The sequence below is a fragment of the Mandrillus leucophaeus genome, unplaced genomic scaffold, assembly GCF_000951045.1.
Source record: "Mandrillus leucophaeus isolate KB7577 unplaced genomic scaffold, Mleu.le_1.0 Scaffold347, whole genome shotgun sequence".
NCBI classification, from domain to species: Eukaryota; Metazoa; Chordata; class Mammalia; order Primates; family Cercopithecidae; genus Mandrillus; species Mandrillus leucophaeus.
Window position 1 is genome coordinate 2,065,821 of NW_012103665.1, and position 18,396 is coordinate 2,084,216.

At 43.9% G+C, this 18,396-nt stretch overlaps 1 protein-coding gene across 4 annotated transcripts in view; it reads right to left on the bottom strand.

Moving 5' to 3' along the window:
- The window catches only part of SCG5 (secretogranin V), a 64,911-nt gene extending 47,678 nt beyond the window's left edge, over nucleotides 1-17,233 (bottom strand). For 2 of the 4 annotated variants that reach the window (XM_011989125.1, XM_011989124.1), the window contains exons 1-2: nucleotides 17,069-17,233; nucleotides 15,005-15,237 (exon numbers count right to left, since the gene is read on the bottom strand). In XM_011989125.1, coding sequence (XP_011844515.1) covers nucleotides 15,005-15,230 — 226 coding nt within the window. In that variant the 5' untranslated portion in view covers nucleotides 15,231-15,237; nucleotides 17,069-17,233. The remainder of the gene's footprint in view (nucleotides 1-15,004; nucleotides 15,238-17,068) is intronic. The other 2 variants (XM_011989123.1, XM_011989122.1) reach the window with 1 other exon arrangement.
- Nucleotides 17,234-18,396: the final 1,163 nt, after the last annotated feature.

The window sequence follows — 18,396 nt, forward strand, 5'->3', positions numbered from 1 at the left end:
TTTTTTTTTTTAAGGAAAGCAAGCCAGATACAGAGAAGGGACCCGCTGGTTCAATTCAGGAGACAGGGGTCTTAGGTAGTTTACAGCAGAGGGATTCTTCCCAGCAGGCCCATCCATTCCTGCTGCTCCGGAGGAAAACCTTAGTCACTCACATCTTGTCCAAACCGTGCAGGGCTTGTTGACACAGGCCTGCTGAGCGGTCGTACCAGAAAGATGGCATCAGGAAGGTCCCCTGGGCTTCTGCAGGGCAGGCTAGCCTTCTGGCCTGGCTGTTTCCTCAGCCATAATCTCTGTCTCATGCAAAGAAAAATTTGAACGGGCCACTGGGGGAAATGACCAGTAGTGCCAGGAGCCTGCCACAGATCCCTGCTGGCAAGGCCTATTGCCATGGTCATTTTAGGCCCTGGATCAGCGTCCCTCTGTCTTGGTCAGACCAAAAGCCAGCAGGAAACTTTTCCTCCTCCCACTCACTGCACTGCCACCTGGGCACCTGGGATGGTCTAACTTGCCATGAGAGGTCCGTGTCTGACACTCTGGGAGCTTATAATCAAATATGTCCAAGCGAACAATCACCTGGAAAAGGTGGAGCTCCTAGAGGAAAGATCCATTTCACAGATTATCTGGCACATGCTGTGCAGTGCAAGTACAGGATGCGCAGTGGTGCGATCTCGGCTCACTGCAAGCTCTGCCTCCCGGGTTTACGCCGTTCTCCTGCCTCAGCCTCCCAAGTAGCTGGGACTAGAGGCACCCACCACCATGCCTGGCTAATTTCTTTTTGTATTTTTAGTAGAGATGGGGTTTCACCGTGTTAGCCAGGATGGTCTCGATCTCCTGACCTCGTGGTCCACCCGCTTGGGCCTCCCAAAGTGCTGGGGTTACAAGTGTAAGCCACCACGCTTGGCCCTCTCTGACAGTTGTTCATGCTGAGTGACTGAAGAAATACCTACCTCAGTCTCCAGAGATCCCAATGGTGTTGGTGCCATCTGTGCAGGTATTTGAGCAAAACAAAGGGAAATATCCAACCCACCGTCCCATCCAATAACACTGCTACCACTCCTGCCGCCATCGAGGGTATCGCTAGACTGCTACCACCCCTGCTGCCATCAAGGGTATCGCTAGACTGCTACCATCCCTGCCGCCATCGAGGGTATCGCTAGACTTGGGGCAGCCTTTTTATCTGCAAGGACAGAGAGGTGTTACAGAACATTCTGTGGGCAAGGTGCAGAAGGGAGGCTGGAGCTTCCCAGGTGAACTTAGGGGCCTGAGTAATAGAGACCATGTGCCACTGTGCCCAGATGCTCTTCTTGCCTGAAGCTGAATCTTTATCATCTACCCCTCCTCAAGGAAGTCTAGCTCAAGTTTGATCTGTGATGATGTCTTCTCTGGGGGCCAATGCCCTATCCCCTTCCTGAACTCCAGTGGTGACTGTCTGTCTGATCCACATACAGGGTTCTCAGCTTCTATCTAGTAGGTTGCAGCTGTGCATTTTAAGTTTGATGTCCCTCTCCCCCACCTAGACTTCAAGTTCCTTAAACAAGGGCTGTGAGTCATGATAAGAGATGATGGACAGGCCCAGGTACTCCTCTTTGCCATTCCCTGGATATCAGTTTGTATCACATTCTTTTAGCCGGCCCACCTCACTGGGGTGAGGCACTGCATGAAAACACTTTGTTACTCCTAATCTTTGTTGTGTTTTGTTATTCTTACATCTCTGGATGCCTCTAGACTCAAGTACCAATGGAACATGCTGTAAGGGAATGGGAAAGTAAGGGGAAAAGCAGTCTAATTCTGTTCCATCTCTGATTTTCTGCAAACACACTCAATTCCTCTGGTCAGAGTTTAACCTTCACTGGAAAGGTTAAAAGATGATAGTGTCTGATGGGGATCCTATATAAACAAGTTAGATGCATGTTTATGGGTTTTGAAACATATTAGGGCCACAGTTCCTGGCATGTAGTAGGCACTCAGTAATTACTGAGTAAATACCAGTGGAAATGTACTAGATAATATTTTGATAGGCTATTTGGCTCAAGGAAGTGTACTGATCATGGGCTGCCAGAGATGTCCACAAGAGGACACTGTGTTCCCAAACCACGGAGAGCAAGCTTTTCAATTCTGCACACCTTTCTTCCACTGACATCTGTTATATCCACATGGACAGGTTTCACTTTTAGTTTGGCAGCATAGTCTCCTTCCCTTTAAACCTGCTTCTATAACCTATTTCACGGCACAATACGACATTTGTAAAGTCACAAGGGCAAGAATGGAACAGAGCAAATTTGAATATGAAAAGTTGCTATTTATGAGTTTTTAGAAAGCATCCATCCTCATTAGAGTCACATGTTTCTCACTCCTAAAGTTAACACCAACACAGAGCAGAGCACTTAAGGCCAGGTGGGAAATTGATTCTGGCAAAGTTTAACAGGCAACTACTGGGGGCAGTTTTCTGAGGCCACGTGAAGGACACAGGGAACCTAAGATAGAAAGATATGACGATCTTCCAATCCCAAAGCCACTTACACCTGGAAATATATATATATATTTATATATATATAGAGAGAGAGAGAGAGGAGGATGAAAGAATTAAGGACCATGAGAATGATGCTTTGCACCTGTGTTCCATTTTATACTTTCCAAAATACTTTTATATATATTATTTAATTTCTCTGCCCTATCAACCCTGTGAGATGGACTGGACAGTTTATCTCCATTTTTAGATTGGGAAGCTAAACTTTGCAGGACTGAAGGGACTTGTTCAGTGCCACGCAGCTGGTCTGAGCTAGGACTAGAACCCCTGGGCATCCTGCCTCAGTGCTCTTCCTGCATGCTGTGCAAACCCAGTCCCCCCAGCCTCCACCGCCAGTGCCCCTTCCTCTACTAACATCACACAGCACACCATGGTCAAAAGTGCACGCTCAGTTATATCTGTGGTGTGAAATTGTGGTCTGCTAAACCCTTTCAGCCACCTTCAATAGTTTTCTTTACCAACTGTGGTACCCAAGGTATTTGCACCAATTGGTTCCAAGAGGGCAGTTTGTCAGAAAATTTGCTTCCAGAAGCGGCATGTCCCTGAAACACCATCCACTCAAATCCACATGTGGTTTACCACGACTCCCAGCATCGTTATAGTTTCTCAGTTAAATATCACAGGATTGTACTAGTCTACCAGGATAGAAGACAGCTGGTTGGGGAGACGCATTTAAACCTAACACAGCTGCCCTGCCAACAGCACATTTAACTCATAAAGCTCAAGCGGTGTGATTGTGGGCAATGTTAAACTTCTTTAACCTTTTTAAAGGCTGCATCAAATGAGACAGAATATAGAAAAGTATTTCTGCAAACCACAAAATATATACCATTTAGTTACCACAATTCCACTTCTACATGTGCCTGATCCACTTTGTCAATTACCTGTGGGAAATTGTTGATTGTGGCTTCCCTGGTGAGTCCGCAGGCTTCCTGTTGCCTCCCCCTTTCTCCAGATGGCATGCCTCAGGTGACATGAAACAGGGTCCCGGCTTGAACACTCTGAGTTTTGAACAGATAGGTCTGGGAGGACATCTGCCAGAAGTCTGTTTGCATGAAGAACTTAGAAACCTCCTGGAGAACGCTCACACTGAAGGCGGCAGGCAACCAATAATGCCTTAGTGGGTCAACGGGAAGGATGGGATGTTTTAGAAACTATGGTTTCCAGTGCTTAGCTTTGTCTCCATGTCCAACCCCCAACATGTGAATCCTACAGAAAGTTGTGGGGCAGAAGGGCAAAAAAAATAAAGCTATGTTTCCCTAAAAACTCTCTAGTATTTAGGGATGTTAAGGCACACTGTCTTGCTCCATTCAGGCTGCTGTGAAAAAATACCTTAGATCAGGTGATTTGCAAACAGCTGAAATGTGTTGCTCACAGCTGTGGGGGCTGGGAAAAGTGCCTGCAGATTCTGTGTCTCGTGAGGGCCTGTTCCTCACAGATGGCTCCTTCTCACTGTGTTCCTCCATGGTGGAAAGGGCGAACAAGCTCCCTCTGGCCTCCTTCATAAGGGCATGGATCCCATGTGTAAGGGTGAAGCCCTCATCACCTAATCACCCCTAAAGACCCTGTCTTTTAATACTATTGCAGTGGGGATTAGGTATCAACATATAAATTTGCAGGGGACACAAACATTCAGACTATAGCATACACTGAAGGGATTTCCCGTTGCCCTCCCAAGTCAGCACCCACTACAACAGACCACTCTGAGGCTGCATAGCTTGGGGGCACCCACCAGCTGCAATGGGAAACAATCACAGCCGAAGGGCATGGTGGTGCAAACTTCAGGGCACAAGGGGAGGAAAAGGGGAAAATGGGTAACTGTCCCATGGAAGTGGACCAGTTCATTATGCCCAGGATCATATATGGTGTATGCTCTACGATCTCCAGAAATATGTAGAGCACTTTCCAGGAAACTGCAGTCCTAAGTGACCAAGTATGAGAAAAGCCAGTGACTTTTAGGTGATTACCATCAAAATGCTCCAGATGTATTCACAGGTTGTGAAGCCTGGATAATCTTGACTGGAATAACACGAGTCCTACTTGCTGGTGTCTCAGAGGTCAATGGCTGTTTCAAGGGAGCAAATATGGCAAGGTTGTTTCAACAAATATTTAGTGGGTGTTATTTGCCTGGCCTTGTCTAGGCACTACAGACCACCATGTGGTCAAGGTGTAACCTTTCTGCATCTGTACAGTACCTATAATCAACTGGATCAACCAGCCAAAGAAGCAGTGTGATGTGCTGGACAGACAGAAGAGAAAAACACCAGGGTCCAGCTCAGGCTCTGATCCCACAAACACTAGCTGGGCTATGGATGGAATGTTTGTGTTCCCCTTCAAATTTACATGTTGAAGCCTAATCCCCAATGTGATGGTAATAAAAGAGGCCCCAGAGAGCTCTCTCATCTCTTCTGCCATGTGAGCACACAGTGAAAGTCAGCCACTTACCAATCAAGAAGCAGTCTCTCCCCAGGCACGGAATCCGCCAGCACCTGGGTTTTGACTTCCCAGCCTCCAGAACTGTGAAATAAATCTGTTATTTAAGCCACGTAGTTTGTGGAATTTTTGTTATAGCAGCCTGAACAGACCAGAAGACAAGCTGTATCCCTAGATAAGTCACATCTCTGAGTTTCTTCTTCCACATTTGTAAAAGGTGGCAAGGAATACTCACCCTCCTTGCCTGCCTCCAGTGATTGTGAGGGTAAGCATGACGCTGTGCATGAAGACAATTTGAGACCCAGACTCTATTAGAGAGATTCAAAAGCAAAATACCATATTTATGTGGATTATAATAATTTTCCTGAGAAAATGGGGGCTTGATGACAACTGTGTTACTTAATTTTACTCCCCAACACCCTATTAATTTCACGTGTCAGACTGCCTAGGTTATAGTACCCAGTTGTATGATCATGAGCCAAACACTAGATTTTTCTGTGAAAGTATTAAAGTGGGTAACATTTAAGTCAGTGGACTTCAAGAAAAGCAGATTACTCTCCATAATGTGGGTGGACTTCATCCAATCAGTTGAAGACCTAAAGAGAAAAGACTGAGGTCCTGTGACAAGGGAAGAATTCTGCCTCTGGACTGTCTTCAGACTCAAAATTATCAACTCTTACCCAAGTCTCCAGTCTGTTTTACAAATTTTCAATTTGCCAGTCCCCACAATTATATGAGCCAACTCTTTAAAATAACTATCTCTCTCTCTATATATTCTATTGGTTCTGTTTGTCTGTTTCTCTAGAGAACCCAGGATTTACATCTGGTTCTAGTGACTTCCATACACTGGGCCTCAGACTTGCCCAGGTTCCATCCCATATAGAAGTGAACATTTCACAAGGATTATTCTATAGTCAGACAACTGGCAGAGCAATTAGTAGTTGCCATACAGTAAACTTAATTTCAGCAGTTGTTATCTGGTTTTCTGCGTCCCTCTTTGATATTCTAAGATAGCCACATTTTATTTAAGGAATGGACTAAAGATCTCACTCATGTGATTGAAAATTCACAAAATTCAAGAACAATCCTAATTGAGGATGATGACAAATTCTGCTATCATTGTTTACAATTACTAAGCCTACTACTTTGAAATTGTGATTCTTCACAAATTGTTATTTGGGAAAGATTCACATTATTTCGCATTTTGTGCATGCAATAAGACTGTACTAATTTTTTACATTGTACTGTTTCAAAGACACATGAAGTGTTCACATAAAATTCCCCAACACCCTATTAAGATTATTTTCTATTTTGTTCCAGGTATATGCTTCACTAAAACATTTATTACTATTAAGCAAGATATAAAATAGACAAAGATAACACTTTAGATCTTTTGATCTACAAGGTATCTAGGAGTTATAAAAAGTAAATATTAAAAGTTTATAACTAGTAAATAACTAATAGTTATAGCTATAAAAGTTAAAAATAGCGCTGTCCAAAATTTTAAAACATCGAAAGACATTATCAGTGTGGTGTATGAAATGTATAAGCAAAGGAAAGAGATTTGGGAGACTGCATGCATTTCATTCTTGTATTCTTATTTTAATTGAGCAGGTGGCTAGAAATAGTACAGTGCTTGCAAACACCTGAGGTCAAAACCGCCAAAGCTCTGTATCCCAGCACACCTTTGCCGCTTTCCTTTTTCCCCAATGGAGGAAGGAACGACCTCAGACGCAGGCCAACGCCTGTGCTCCAGTCCTCATCCTCTCCCACCTCCACACTTGCTGCTCCCCATCCCACATCTTCAACTCTCCCTCTCTGCTGGTTCTTGGCAATGAGCACTTCAGCAAGTTCAATTTCTCACATCCTACAACAACCTTAACAGAAACCTTCCTCAGCTCTGAATCATTCACCCTTCCCCCAATCCTTCCACAGCTATTACTCATCTCCCCTTTACCTGACATTCTGGGAACACATTTATACGTTGTATCTTCTTCCTTGTTTCCTATTATCCCCTCCATGCACTGCGGCCTGCGGTGGGCCCTCACTACTCCCCAGAGCCAGATCTGCCCAAAGGCCCCACAAAGTAGTAACTTCCGTGTTGCTACCCGCAGTGAACACTTGACATCCAGTGGTTTTTATTATTTCATGTGACCTCTCCGCTGATCCTGACAGAGGTAACCACTGCCCCTTCTCGGAACACTATTTCCTGGTTTTCATTACACTCTATCTTTCTGGTTCTTCTCCTTTCTGGCCGATTTATCCCAGTTTCCTTTGTGTTTTCTTCTTCATCTACCTGGCCTTTGTCTTAGGTGCCCTGCTGTTCTCGATACCCACCCAGGGTGACCCCATCCATTCCTACAGCATCAGCCACCACTGACACAGGGATGACTCTGAAACCCTTCCTTTCCCAGACGTCTCTCCTGTGCCATACACATCTAAGTGCCTTCTGGATACCCAGGGCACCTTAAACACACACAAACATGTCATCGTGTTCATCTTTCCTATCCTGTCCCCCTCCCAAAAAGAACCTCCCCCTGTTTCTTTTGAATTTCTCATTACTAAACATGCAATTGCTCCACAGAGAAAACTGAAAATCATCCAGAGACTTTCACGATTGAAGTTCAAGGTGGACAAAATGTAACCCCAAAGGCACGGGTGCAATGGGGGGGTCCCAGTCCATTCAAAGATGGCCTACAAACCCAATGTTCTCATTGGTTCCTCCAGGGTGAGGATGACCTAGAAACAGATTTTAGTCAAGATACATAAGAGTCAGCTGCACTGCTTTCTCCAACTGCAGAGAGCGACTAGCCAGAAACTGAGGGTCCCCTATTGTTCAAGGTTTGCTTCACCCTCCTATCCTCAAATGGGAAGCAATCGTTGCCACCCTGTGGTAAAGCAGAGGCACTGCCGCTCCTTTACCAAAGCCAAAGCTTGGCAGAGTAGAGGCTCCTAGAATCTGCCTCTTCAAGGAGCCTATCATCCACAGGACTCTTTCTCCACTTGGTATTTATTAAGAAAATAACCTTGGGTCTCTATTTCTAAGTGAAAAATTTGAAGTTCAACAGTCAGTGTTACAAAAAAGGATTTTTTTTTTTTTTTTTCCTGAGATGGAGTTTTGTTCTTGTTGCCCAGGCTGGAGGGCAATGGTGTGATCTCGGCTCACCGCAACCTCTACCTTTTGAGTTCAAGCGATTCTCCTGCCTCAGCCTCCCGAGTAGCTGGGATGACAGATGCCCGCCACCATGCCCAGCTAATTTTTTGTATTTTTAGTAGAAATGGGGTTTCACCATGTTGGCCAGGCTGGTCTCGAACTTCAGACCTCAGGTGATCCGCCCGCCTTGGCCTCCCAAAGTGTTGGGATTACAGGTGTGAGCCACTGCGCCTGGCAGAACGTGGGTATTTTAATGTTTGGCAATATAGATTTAAAATTATTCAGAGCCATCAAATGTGAATGTTCATACATTTCTATCTTAATGGCTAGATATCTGGTGTTATCACAGTGCTAGATATCTGGTGGCCTAGAACTGTGGGGAAACTGAACAGCTGGCACTGAGGAGCCATCTTTTACCTGAAGCTGTTAATGTTCTGAAAACGAAAGCACATTTTCTGGTTGGATTCATCCAAGGCCATCCAAGGCCATCATCAGTGTCAGCTGGCACAACCAGTTCTGACTCCCAAGAGCTCCCATTTCACAGCACATGGTTCTCTGAATCAGTCCCTTGGACAGTTGGTGGCTTTATTCGTTTCTGGGGATAATACAACAACAGTAGCCATTTAGCTATGTCTTGGAGACCAGCGAGCAACCGGCTGGGCTTGGGAGAATATGGTTACTGCTGAAATACATGGTGCACTGAAGCATATCTGAACTGCATTGCTAACTGATGAGTAATCAAAAATAAGATCCGGGCGCCGGGCGCGGTGGCTCACGCCTGTAATCCCAGCACTTCAGGAGGCCGACGTAGGCAGATCACGAGGTCAGGAGATCGAGACCATCCTGGCTAATACGGTGAAACCCCGTCTCTACTAAAAATACGAAAAAAGTATTAGCCGGGCGCAGTGGCGGGCGCCTGTAGTCCCAGCTACTCGGGAGGCTGAGGCAGGAGAATGGCGTAACCTCGGGAGGCAGAGCTTGCGGTGAGCCAAGATCGCGCCACTACACTCCGGCCTGGGTGACAGTGCAAGACTCCGTCTCAAAAAAAGATAAATAAATAAATAAATAAGATCGGGACACGCCATTAAAGGTTGAAAACATGTTGTCGATAATCCACAAAGTGAGAGGAGGAAGGCCTGCAATTCAGTTGCTAACAGCACCCACTGATTGCACGTTAAGAGTGGGCTGGACACCCCATTTTATTTTATTTTTATTTTTCAAACACCAACTCGAACCAGATAAGCCCATTTTATTTGGGCCCATTTTATTTGACAGAACGAGGCTTAGAAAGTTGCCAAGATTACACATAGCTAGAAAATAGCATGGCTACGGCTCAACCCCAGTTATCTGCCATAAACATACACACTCTTTTCTTCATGTAATGCCAAGTAGGTCCCTGTTTGTCTTCGTGTTTCTATTTGCTTTGGACTAAGAATTTACACATTTGAAAGACGCTCCTTACCAAGCTGTTTTTAAGGCACCCATGGAGAAGTTAAACATAACCCCCAATCCTCTCTGGATGTTTTGGCAAATGCTTCTACCCCAGTGACCATTTAAAGCTACTAACGACCAGGAGGCTGGCTACCAGGGTTCAGGAATCCTCCAAAAGAAACTTCTCGTCTAGTTGGCCTCTGCTGGTTTAGTCCCAGAACTGCAAAAAGTCCCTCTAGCTCTTTGGGAGGCGCTGTACAAAGGGTACAAACCTTGCACCGTGGTGATCACAGTCACAGTCAATTCTAGATAACGGACATTTTTGCTCAGCACATTATCACTGAGCTCATGGCAAGAACTTCTAGGCAGAGATTTTTTAAAACGCAGAATAGAAAGGGACTATTTAGTTCAAGGACTTCCTTGAACTAAAAGGAAGAAAGTCTTCACAGATCCAGATGTAAAACAGTATTTACATACTTATTGCCATTAGATATATTTATTTTCCCCAATATTATATATTAATTCCTCAAATATTTACTGAATGCTTACTACGTGCCTAGAATACGTTGCAGTTAATAAACAGATATAGCCTCATGGAGCTTACATTCCAGTGGAGAGATAAACGATAAGCAAGAAAACAAACAATGATTATAAATGACAAAAAATGCTATGGAGCTTAAACAAAAAAAAAAAGATACTGCAACAGAGAACGGAGGGGGGTGCTACTCAGACAGGGCAGTCAGGCAGGCCTCTGAGTGGGTGACTTTGAAACTCGCTACACAAGGAGTGGGAGGAACAGCCTGTGTTGATAGCCTTGAGGTGGGAAGAGGCCGGTGTGACTCAGGGCCAGAATGCGCGGAACCAAGTCGGGGGTACAATTGACCGGAGCTGTGGATCCCCGTAGGTCATGGCAAGAAAGGTTATTTTTACTCAGGGTGCAATGGAAAGCCACCAGTGGAACTGTAACTACGGAGGTGACAGTAATACGGTTTAAACTTTTCAAGTTTGACTCTGCCCTTCCTGTGAAGAACAATTGAAAAGGGGTCAAGAATAAAAGCAGGAAAATGAGTTAGGAGGCGATTTCAAAACTTCATGCTAGACGCGATGGTATCTTGGACCAGGGTATTTGGAGTAGAGCTAGAGAGAAGCAGACAGGCAAATTGCACATGGATTTTAGAAATAAAAAATGAAATTACTTAAAATTGAGGCATGAAGTGTGATGGAGAAAATCAAGGATTACTGTAGGTATTTAGTGTGCATACATGGCTAAGCAGCGGCACTACTCATTTAGACAGAAAAGACTGATATAAACAGGTTGGGGAAGGTGGTGGTTTGAGAAATCAGGATTGAAACCTGGCAATTTAGCAATTAGTGTAAGTCTATGGATATACAAGAAAGAAGTGTGGGCTGAAATACAAACACCAGAGTCACGAGCCAAGAAATGGATGAGAGTCAAGAGAATGAATGAGATCAAGTAGACAGAGAATTGAGGGAAATAAGAGAAGTGGACCCAGCACTGAGCCCTGGAGAACTTAACATTTAAAGGCCGCCAGAGAAACCTGTAAATGAAACTAACAAACGGGTAAAGGAAAAAAGGAAAGCCCAATACTTATTTGTTTATTTAAGGACTACATTTCTTTGCCCTGCTACTTTGCTGTTCACATTTATTTCCTCAGCACCTAAAACAGTGCCTGGCACTCAATAAATACTAGTTGGTTTGATGAATGAGTGGTGAGAACAGTGGGCTACAATGGACCAGGAGAGAATGAGAGGTGAAGAAGTACAATCAGCATGTGAGGAAAGGTTGCTGTGAAAGGCAGCAGAAAATTGGAACAGTAACTAGAAGGGATATGGAATCAAAGGAGAAAAAATTTTTTAATGGGATATATGATACTTCCCTGACCTAACTTTAATTTATACTGATACTATATTCCTATACTAAAAGACCAATTTATAATTCTATATTTGAGAGCAAATATACACATTTGTTAAAATCCATTGATCATACAATTAATTTATTAAAGTAGACACGATAGATATTTGTCTTCTATGTACCATGTGTTGGGCAGTGAACAACTCTGCCTGCAAGGAACTTAACACCCAGTAATTATCTAAAGTGATGATGATGATGATGATTCGTTTAGAAATGATTTCCTGGTAGTGCGGTTATCCATACTAAAACTTTATTTTTGCTTCTCTGGACTGGAACATTACCTGCTTACAAGTAAGTGAATTCAAATCCTACCCCTAAGCTAAACAGAAGGTTATAGGAGTTAAGTAACTTGCCCAAGGTCACATTAGTAATAAATGATGAAGGTGGCATTCAAATTTGGGTGTCTCTGACAATGGTTTGTGCTCATAGCACCATGTTAAATGTATTTGAAATTCACACCAGAATACGGTATTACTATACAATATAATACTATATTATGTATATTCTTTCTGTAACAATTAAAAATAAACTTCTCCAACTTGGTTCTTCATAATAAAATCGTGAAATCAATGTTGGAAGGGTATGGAACATACTCCATGTGTCTGTCAAAGAGAATTAGCATCAGGGAGTGTGAGCAAAGATAATGCAAATAAATGGATGAGGGGAAACAATAACTAACTCACATGAATACATGATCAGACCACCCAACAAATTCAATGCCAAGGTCCCAGACTGGGAAAAACCCAGGCTTCTTCTTTTGTTGTTTTTGCCCGAAGTATCTCTGGACTATTCTCTTTGTTAGTTTTCATCCTAGCTATAGCAGACAATTCTAGGATGACTCCCAAGATTCCCACCTGCTGGGAATATAATGAGATATGGGTCCCTTGTTACATGAAAAAGGTCATGGGATAGTCACTCCCAGGATCATATTACGTTATAATCAGAAGACTGAGGAGATAGTCTCCTTCCAGCTAGGAGAAGTCACGTGGCTTACAACCTGCGGCGGCCTCTAGGAGCTGAGAGGGGCTTTGGTTGGCTGACAGGCAGCGAGAGAAAGGGAACTCAGTCCTACAATATAATTCAGATGGAATTCTGCCAGCAGCCTTCACGAGCTTGGAAGAGGACCCAAGCCGCAGCCAAGGCGACACCTCTGGTCAGCACCTGAACGCTAACCCACACCAAACTCCTGAGCAGAGGGAAACTCAAATAATAAACGAGTGCTGTGTACAACGGCTGAATCTGTGGTCAGCACCTGAACGCTAACCCACACCAAACTCCTGAGCAGAGGGAAACTCAAATAATAAACGAGTGCTGTGTACAACGGCTGAATCTGTGGTCAGCACCTGAACGCTAACCCACACCAAACTCCTGAGCAGAGGGAAACTCAAATAATAAATGAGTGCTGTGTAAAACGGCTGAATCTGTGGTAATCTATTATACAGTAATAGAAAACTAAAATTCAAGTCAGTGTGCATCCCTTCCACAGACACCGATAGGGGAGACTTAAGATTGCTATGTTAGCACATGATTCCAAGGGTAATAAGGGAAACTGAGTTTTAAATTCTGAATTGTCCTAATCCATGATCTTTCATGTCTCTCTGCCTTTTCTTTATTTTTTTAGTTTTTTGTGGGTTCGTAATAGTTGTACCTCCATGCCTTTACACTTATGGTTCCCTGATGGACTCTTACTCAAACTTCAAAACCCAGGTCACATGTTGCTTCTTCAAAGCAGCATTTCCTTAGAGCCACCCCACCCACTCCTGAGCAGACTAAATTACTTCTTCTCTTTGCTTCCACGGCAGCAGCTTGTGTGTACATCTATCAAAACACCTGCTGGGAGGCACTGTCATAACTTTGGATGTGTATCCCCGCTTCCCTCTCCACTCAGACTGTGAATCTTTAGGGCAGAGCTGCACCAGTCTCCTGCCTACTGCCTGGTATATAGTGGGTACTAAATAGTTGGCTAGTGGAGGGAATGGAGTCTCTGGATAAACATAGGCTTTTCATGCCCCGGGAGTGGCTGTTTCTTTTCCAGCGCAGCTGACCAGGCCTCAGGTATTAGTGGAAACTCAGAGAGCCTTCTACATGACAACAGCTTAGGTGAATAACCAAGCACTTCCTGCCTTAAAAAGGTAGATATTTATTGTTTGTCTCAAAAGAGCTGGCCTGAAATATATAGGTGTGCTTGAAGTAACAGGTGACAGATGCTGAGAAGGATTGAGATTCTCCCCAAAAGGGATGACAGGAAGCTCTGTCTGATTTGTTCTCATTCAAACCATGGGCTAGGTTTGCATGCTTGCTGAGTCAACGCATTTGTGTTAATCCACTCCTGAAATCAGATGTCAACCTAAACAGACTACAATCTCACCGAATTAGTTTTACTCAATGGCTTAAAACTATGGGTAACAAAACAAAAATGAGAATCATATATCAACAATATTCGCGACATTCACAGAACCCTGGGGCAGATAGCATTTTTAGAAAATCACAGACTCAGGCAAAATAGTGCATAATCCATCTGTAGGGAACAAACAGCATTTGTTTGGTATGTTTTTAGAGATAATTATCATTTTCCTTCGGACCTACTCCATGGACAAATCCCTGAACTATAAGGAAATGCTCCCTTGCATTTAACTTAAATTAACCATGCTACCTCTTTAGGATTCTGCCGTAGTGGAGAAGGAGATCATTAGAATCAGAGGATAAAAATCAAGGCATGGAAATAAAGCATCCGTCTAATGCTGCGTCACCAGCTCACAGGAGCTAGATTCTCTTTATAAACAGATCATTAAACAACAAACAAATGAGGTACTGCTTACTAATACAAGTATTATGACCACATTGCCAGAAACTTGGAAAACTTCAGGGGGGAAACGGTCTTGCCACCTTAAAACAAATTATTCTTAATTTATTATTTAATAAAATTGTTATATTTTTAAATATTTTCAAAAGCTTTCAGCGTAAACTCTTAATGTCAGTACCTCTTTTGTCTCCTCTCGGGTATACTGGAGTCATTCCTAAGAATCAAGCCAGACCCTGTAGGTTCTACATTTTGAAGCTCTGTTACAAGTCCTGGCTGGCACTGACTCAAAAGGCAGCTATCTGACGACACAATTTCAGTAAGATCAGCAGTGAGGAGAAAACATCAGGTCTGGGTTCTAACCTTTCTTTAGCGATAACACTAGATGCTCCTTCATTAATTCAACAAACATTAATTGAGCACCTATTGCGTACCAGACGTTGTGCTAGGTGCTAGGGCTACAACTGTGAATTAGATAGATAAGGTCCCACATCTCACAGGACTTACATTCTCATGTGGGTGTGTATATGTAAGTATGCAGACACTGTGTAGAGGAAGAAAGGGAAAACCATGAGAAAGCAGAGTCTCTTAAAGATTCGCTTCCTCCTCTGAAAAAAAATGGGATAATAAAAGCATCTACTTATAAGGTTATTGTGAGGAGAAGTGCACAAATATATTATTTAAAATGCTAATGCAAACTTCAAACCATCAGAACATAGTAAATACCTTCGATGCTCTGGGGGCCCACAAGATTCATGGCCTGGTGAGCTGGATATTCCACTCGGGGCCTGGCAATGCCCAATTGCTCCATAACGCCGTGAAGCAGCCTCTGGATATCTGTTTCTGAGACCCTGTCAGGGGTCCGGGGGCTGTAGGCAAATGCTGGAGTCCATCCCGACGCCAGCCAAAACAGTAAGCCAGATAGCATGGTAGAGACCATCCTGGAGACCATTTTTAACCTGCAGATAAAAGACCAAATGTATACTGACTGGCTACAATCAGCAATTGTGATAATACAATTATAATGATGCAACTACTCCAGGTTGTGGTTCAAGGACCACCCAGAAAGAGGATGTAATTTAAAAATCCTTAGCAGGTTGCTTCTGTCTTAAGTTTCCATGCTAGGCAGAACATCATTGCAGAAAGGTATTAAACAAAACAGTTGCAGGTATCCAATTCCCTCTGTTTGCATTCTTGGGAAAGCTAGGCTGGAATGGCGGTTCTTACTCATAATTTTTATCCTCCTTGTAGCTCCCTGAAAGTTCTGCGTTACTCCTAACTTCATCACTCTCTCCCTCTCTTACTAAAACAAATAAACCAAACTTGCCTCAATTTTGAGAAAGAGATAGTGGCATCTTGAGTTTTCCCAGTCTCAGGGAAGAAAAGGCTAACAGGAGGGAGTCAGGAAGACACAAATGGTAAAGAAGCTCAGGCAGGTTGGGAGTGGTGGCAGGAAAACATTTTAGTTTAGCAAACATCCAATATGTTTGAGATCCTGAAAGGAAGGAAAATGTTGCTTAGATCCCGCCCTGCAATCTGCTGGGGTAGTTTGAGGTATGTTTACTCAGCCACATGCTGAGTGATCATCGGCAAATCCCTCAGTTTACTCCTCTGCAAAACGGAGATAATAAAAGCATTTACCTTATAGGGTTGTTGTGATACATGTTAAGAGTGTTTAGGACAATGTCAGGCACAGAATGAGCTCCTATATTGCTATTATTATGTTGGTCACATTGCCTTACAGTTCTGGAGGTTAGAATTCGGGGAGGCAGTGGTGGTCAGAGGGAGAAAACTAGCCTGAGGGTCAGCCTGTCCTAAGTGTTGGTTTCTATGGGTATGTCTGCAAAACAAGGGAACATTATCCTTGCAGCTTAGGACAGCTGCTTAACCTGTTGGGATGGATGCTTCAGGCAGCAGCCTTGCAAACGCCTTTTTTTTTAATACTCTTGTTGCACTCACTGCAACCTCCACCTACCGGGTTCAAGCGATTCTCCTGCCTCATCCTCCCTACCTGGGATTACAGGCACCCACAACCACACCCGGCTAATTTTTGTATTTTTAATAGAGGCGGGGTTTCACCATATTGGTCAGGCTGGTCTTGAACTCCTGACCTCAGGTGATCCACCCCTCCTCGGCCTTCCAAAGCGCTAGGATTACAGGCGTGAGCCACCATGCCCTGCGCAAATCCTCCTTCTAATCATTCTTCTACTGGGGATGGGGGATGGGGGATGGGGGATGGGGGATGGGGGATGGGGGATGGGGGATGGGGGATGGGGGATGGGGGATGGGGGATGGGGGATGGGGGATGGGGGATGGAGAGATGGGAGGCGGCAAAATTGTGCATTTCCTTCGTTGAAACTAAAATTTTTATACCCTCCAATTTCTTTTTCTGCAAAAAAAAAAACAAAAAAAAAAAACCCTATTTCTAGTCACCAGATACAAATCCTCGCTCTCCAAAGAGCTGCGAGTAGCTATTTTAACAGCAAAATCTGCAATTCTGATGGAAAAGGCTGGAGGCAGGCACGAGGCTCTCCATCTCCATCTTTCCCTTGTCCACTCTGAATGCAGTCTTTCACCTCCATTCCAGCAAAAGCCGCTCTGATTTGATGAACTGCCCAATCTCCTCCCTCAGTATCCCTTCCCCTTACTGATAGCCATTCTAATCCTGCCCATCCTTTGTCTGACCCCAGCCTCCACCTCGAGGATTTTAGCAGGACGCCCTCCCCCACTGGCGATACTAAATCTCGGCATGGCAGCAGGCGACCGAGCCGACATCAAAGCTGTACTCACCGAGGAGCAGCCCGAGGAGCCTACTGCGGTATGGGCCCTGGTGGGGGTCAGGCCAGGAGCGGGCGAACTGGAGAGCTCGTGCGTCACCTTCCTCCGCATCTTAGCTCCGCCCCGGCCCCTCCTCCAGCAGGTGGAAGTTAACTCGCCAGGCGTCCCTGACTGCATCCCCGGTAAGTGTGCCTCTCACCGGGAGCCGCACAGCTCTTCAACCCACACATTCCGCATACAAACCTCTTGACTACGACATTTCCTTCAGCTCCATCGACCTCTGTGGCAGTCATTCACCTCCTTTCTCAATCTCAATTCCAATGTGCCAGATCACCACTATAGCACACCTTTAATTTTGCCAACTTCTAGAACGTGTTTTTTTGTTTTTGTTTTTGTTTTCAAAGTCTTTTAGCTTCAAGAGGGAAGAGGCAATGAATGGTAGAGGGACAGAAGATGAAGTCCTAAGAACTTTTAATGGTGGCTATGATAAGGTATACCCTGCTCTGAGGGGCCTCTTACTGATCAGGAAAACTATGAGGACATTTAATACAAGAAGCTAGAAACTTTCATTCAAGTGATAAACTTGAACATCTGTAGAAATACTAGCTCTGAGTGTTATTTCTAAACTTCCACACAAACCATCAAGTAAAATTCCACTTTGGCCTGAAGAGAAACCATACTCCCAGCATAGTGTAGAAGTATGTCCAGCTAGTCCCACATTCTTAAATGAGGGTTTATGGAGCACCTACTATGTGCAATGTTGAACACTGAAATTTATTCAAATACTAACATCGAAATGTAAAGCCACACAATAAATATGGCACTGCAAATTTCATCAAGACGGAGAATGAGTAAAGTACCTGGGAAAGAAGGAGGGGCCTCAAAATAAGAAACCTGATGAGGTTAGAATCCAGATTTATCTTAGCTCTAGACAGCAAATCCATTGTCATCTACAGCAATTTTATGCAATGAATAGAGGCTGGCAAAATTCATTATGTGACACACGGCCTTTCATTTTGAAGTCAAGTCTCTTTCCCAGTATTTTTTCTTCCATGGATGCTCTTCTGCTTCTTGCATTTTGTTTCAATGTGTGCTAAACACAACAGGACAAACACTATCCACTAAATGGCTCTAGGCTCACTGGCCATGCTGGAGTTAGTATTTATTATTGATGCATAGAGACTTTCTTCAATTCTGAATTTACTTTAGCTATGTTCAACTGTTATCTTCATTTTGTGGTTGGAAAAAATGAAGTCACTACAATTTACTGGTTTTGTGTTGAATTTAATTGAAATACATCAAAATGCCTATGCTTCATCTGAATTTTTTTTTTTTTTTTT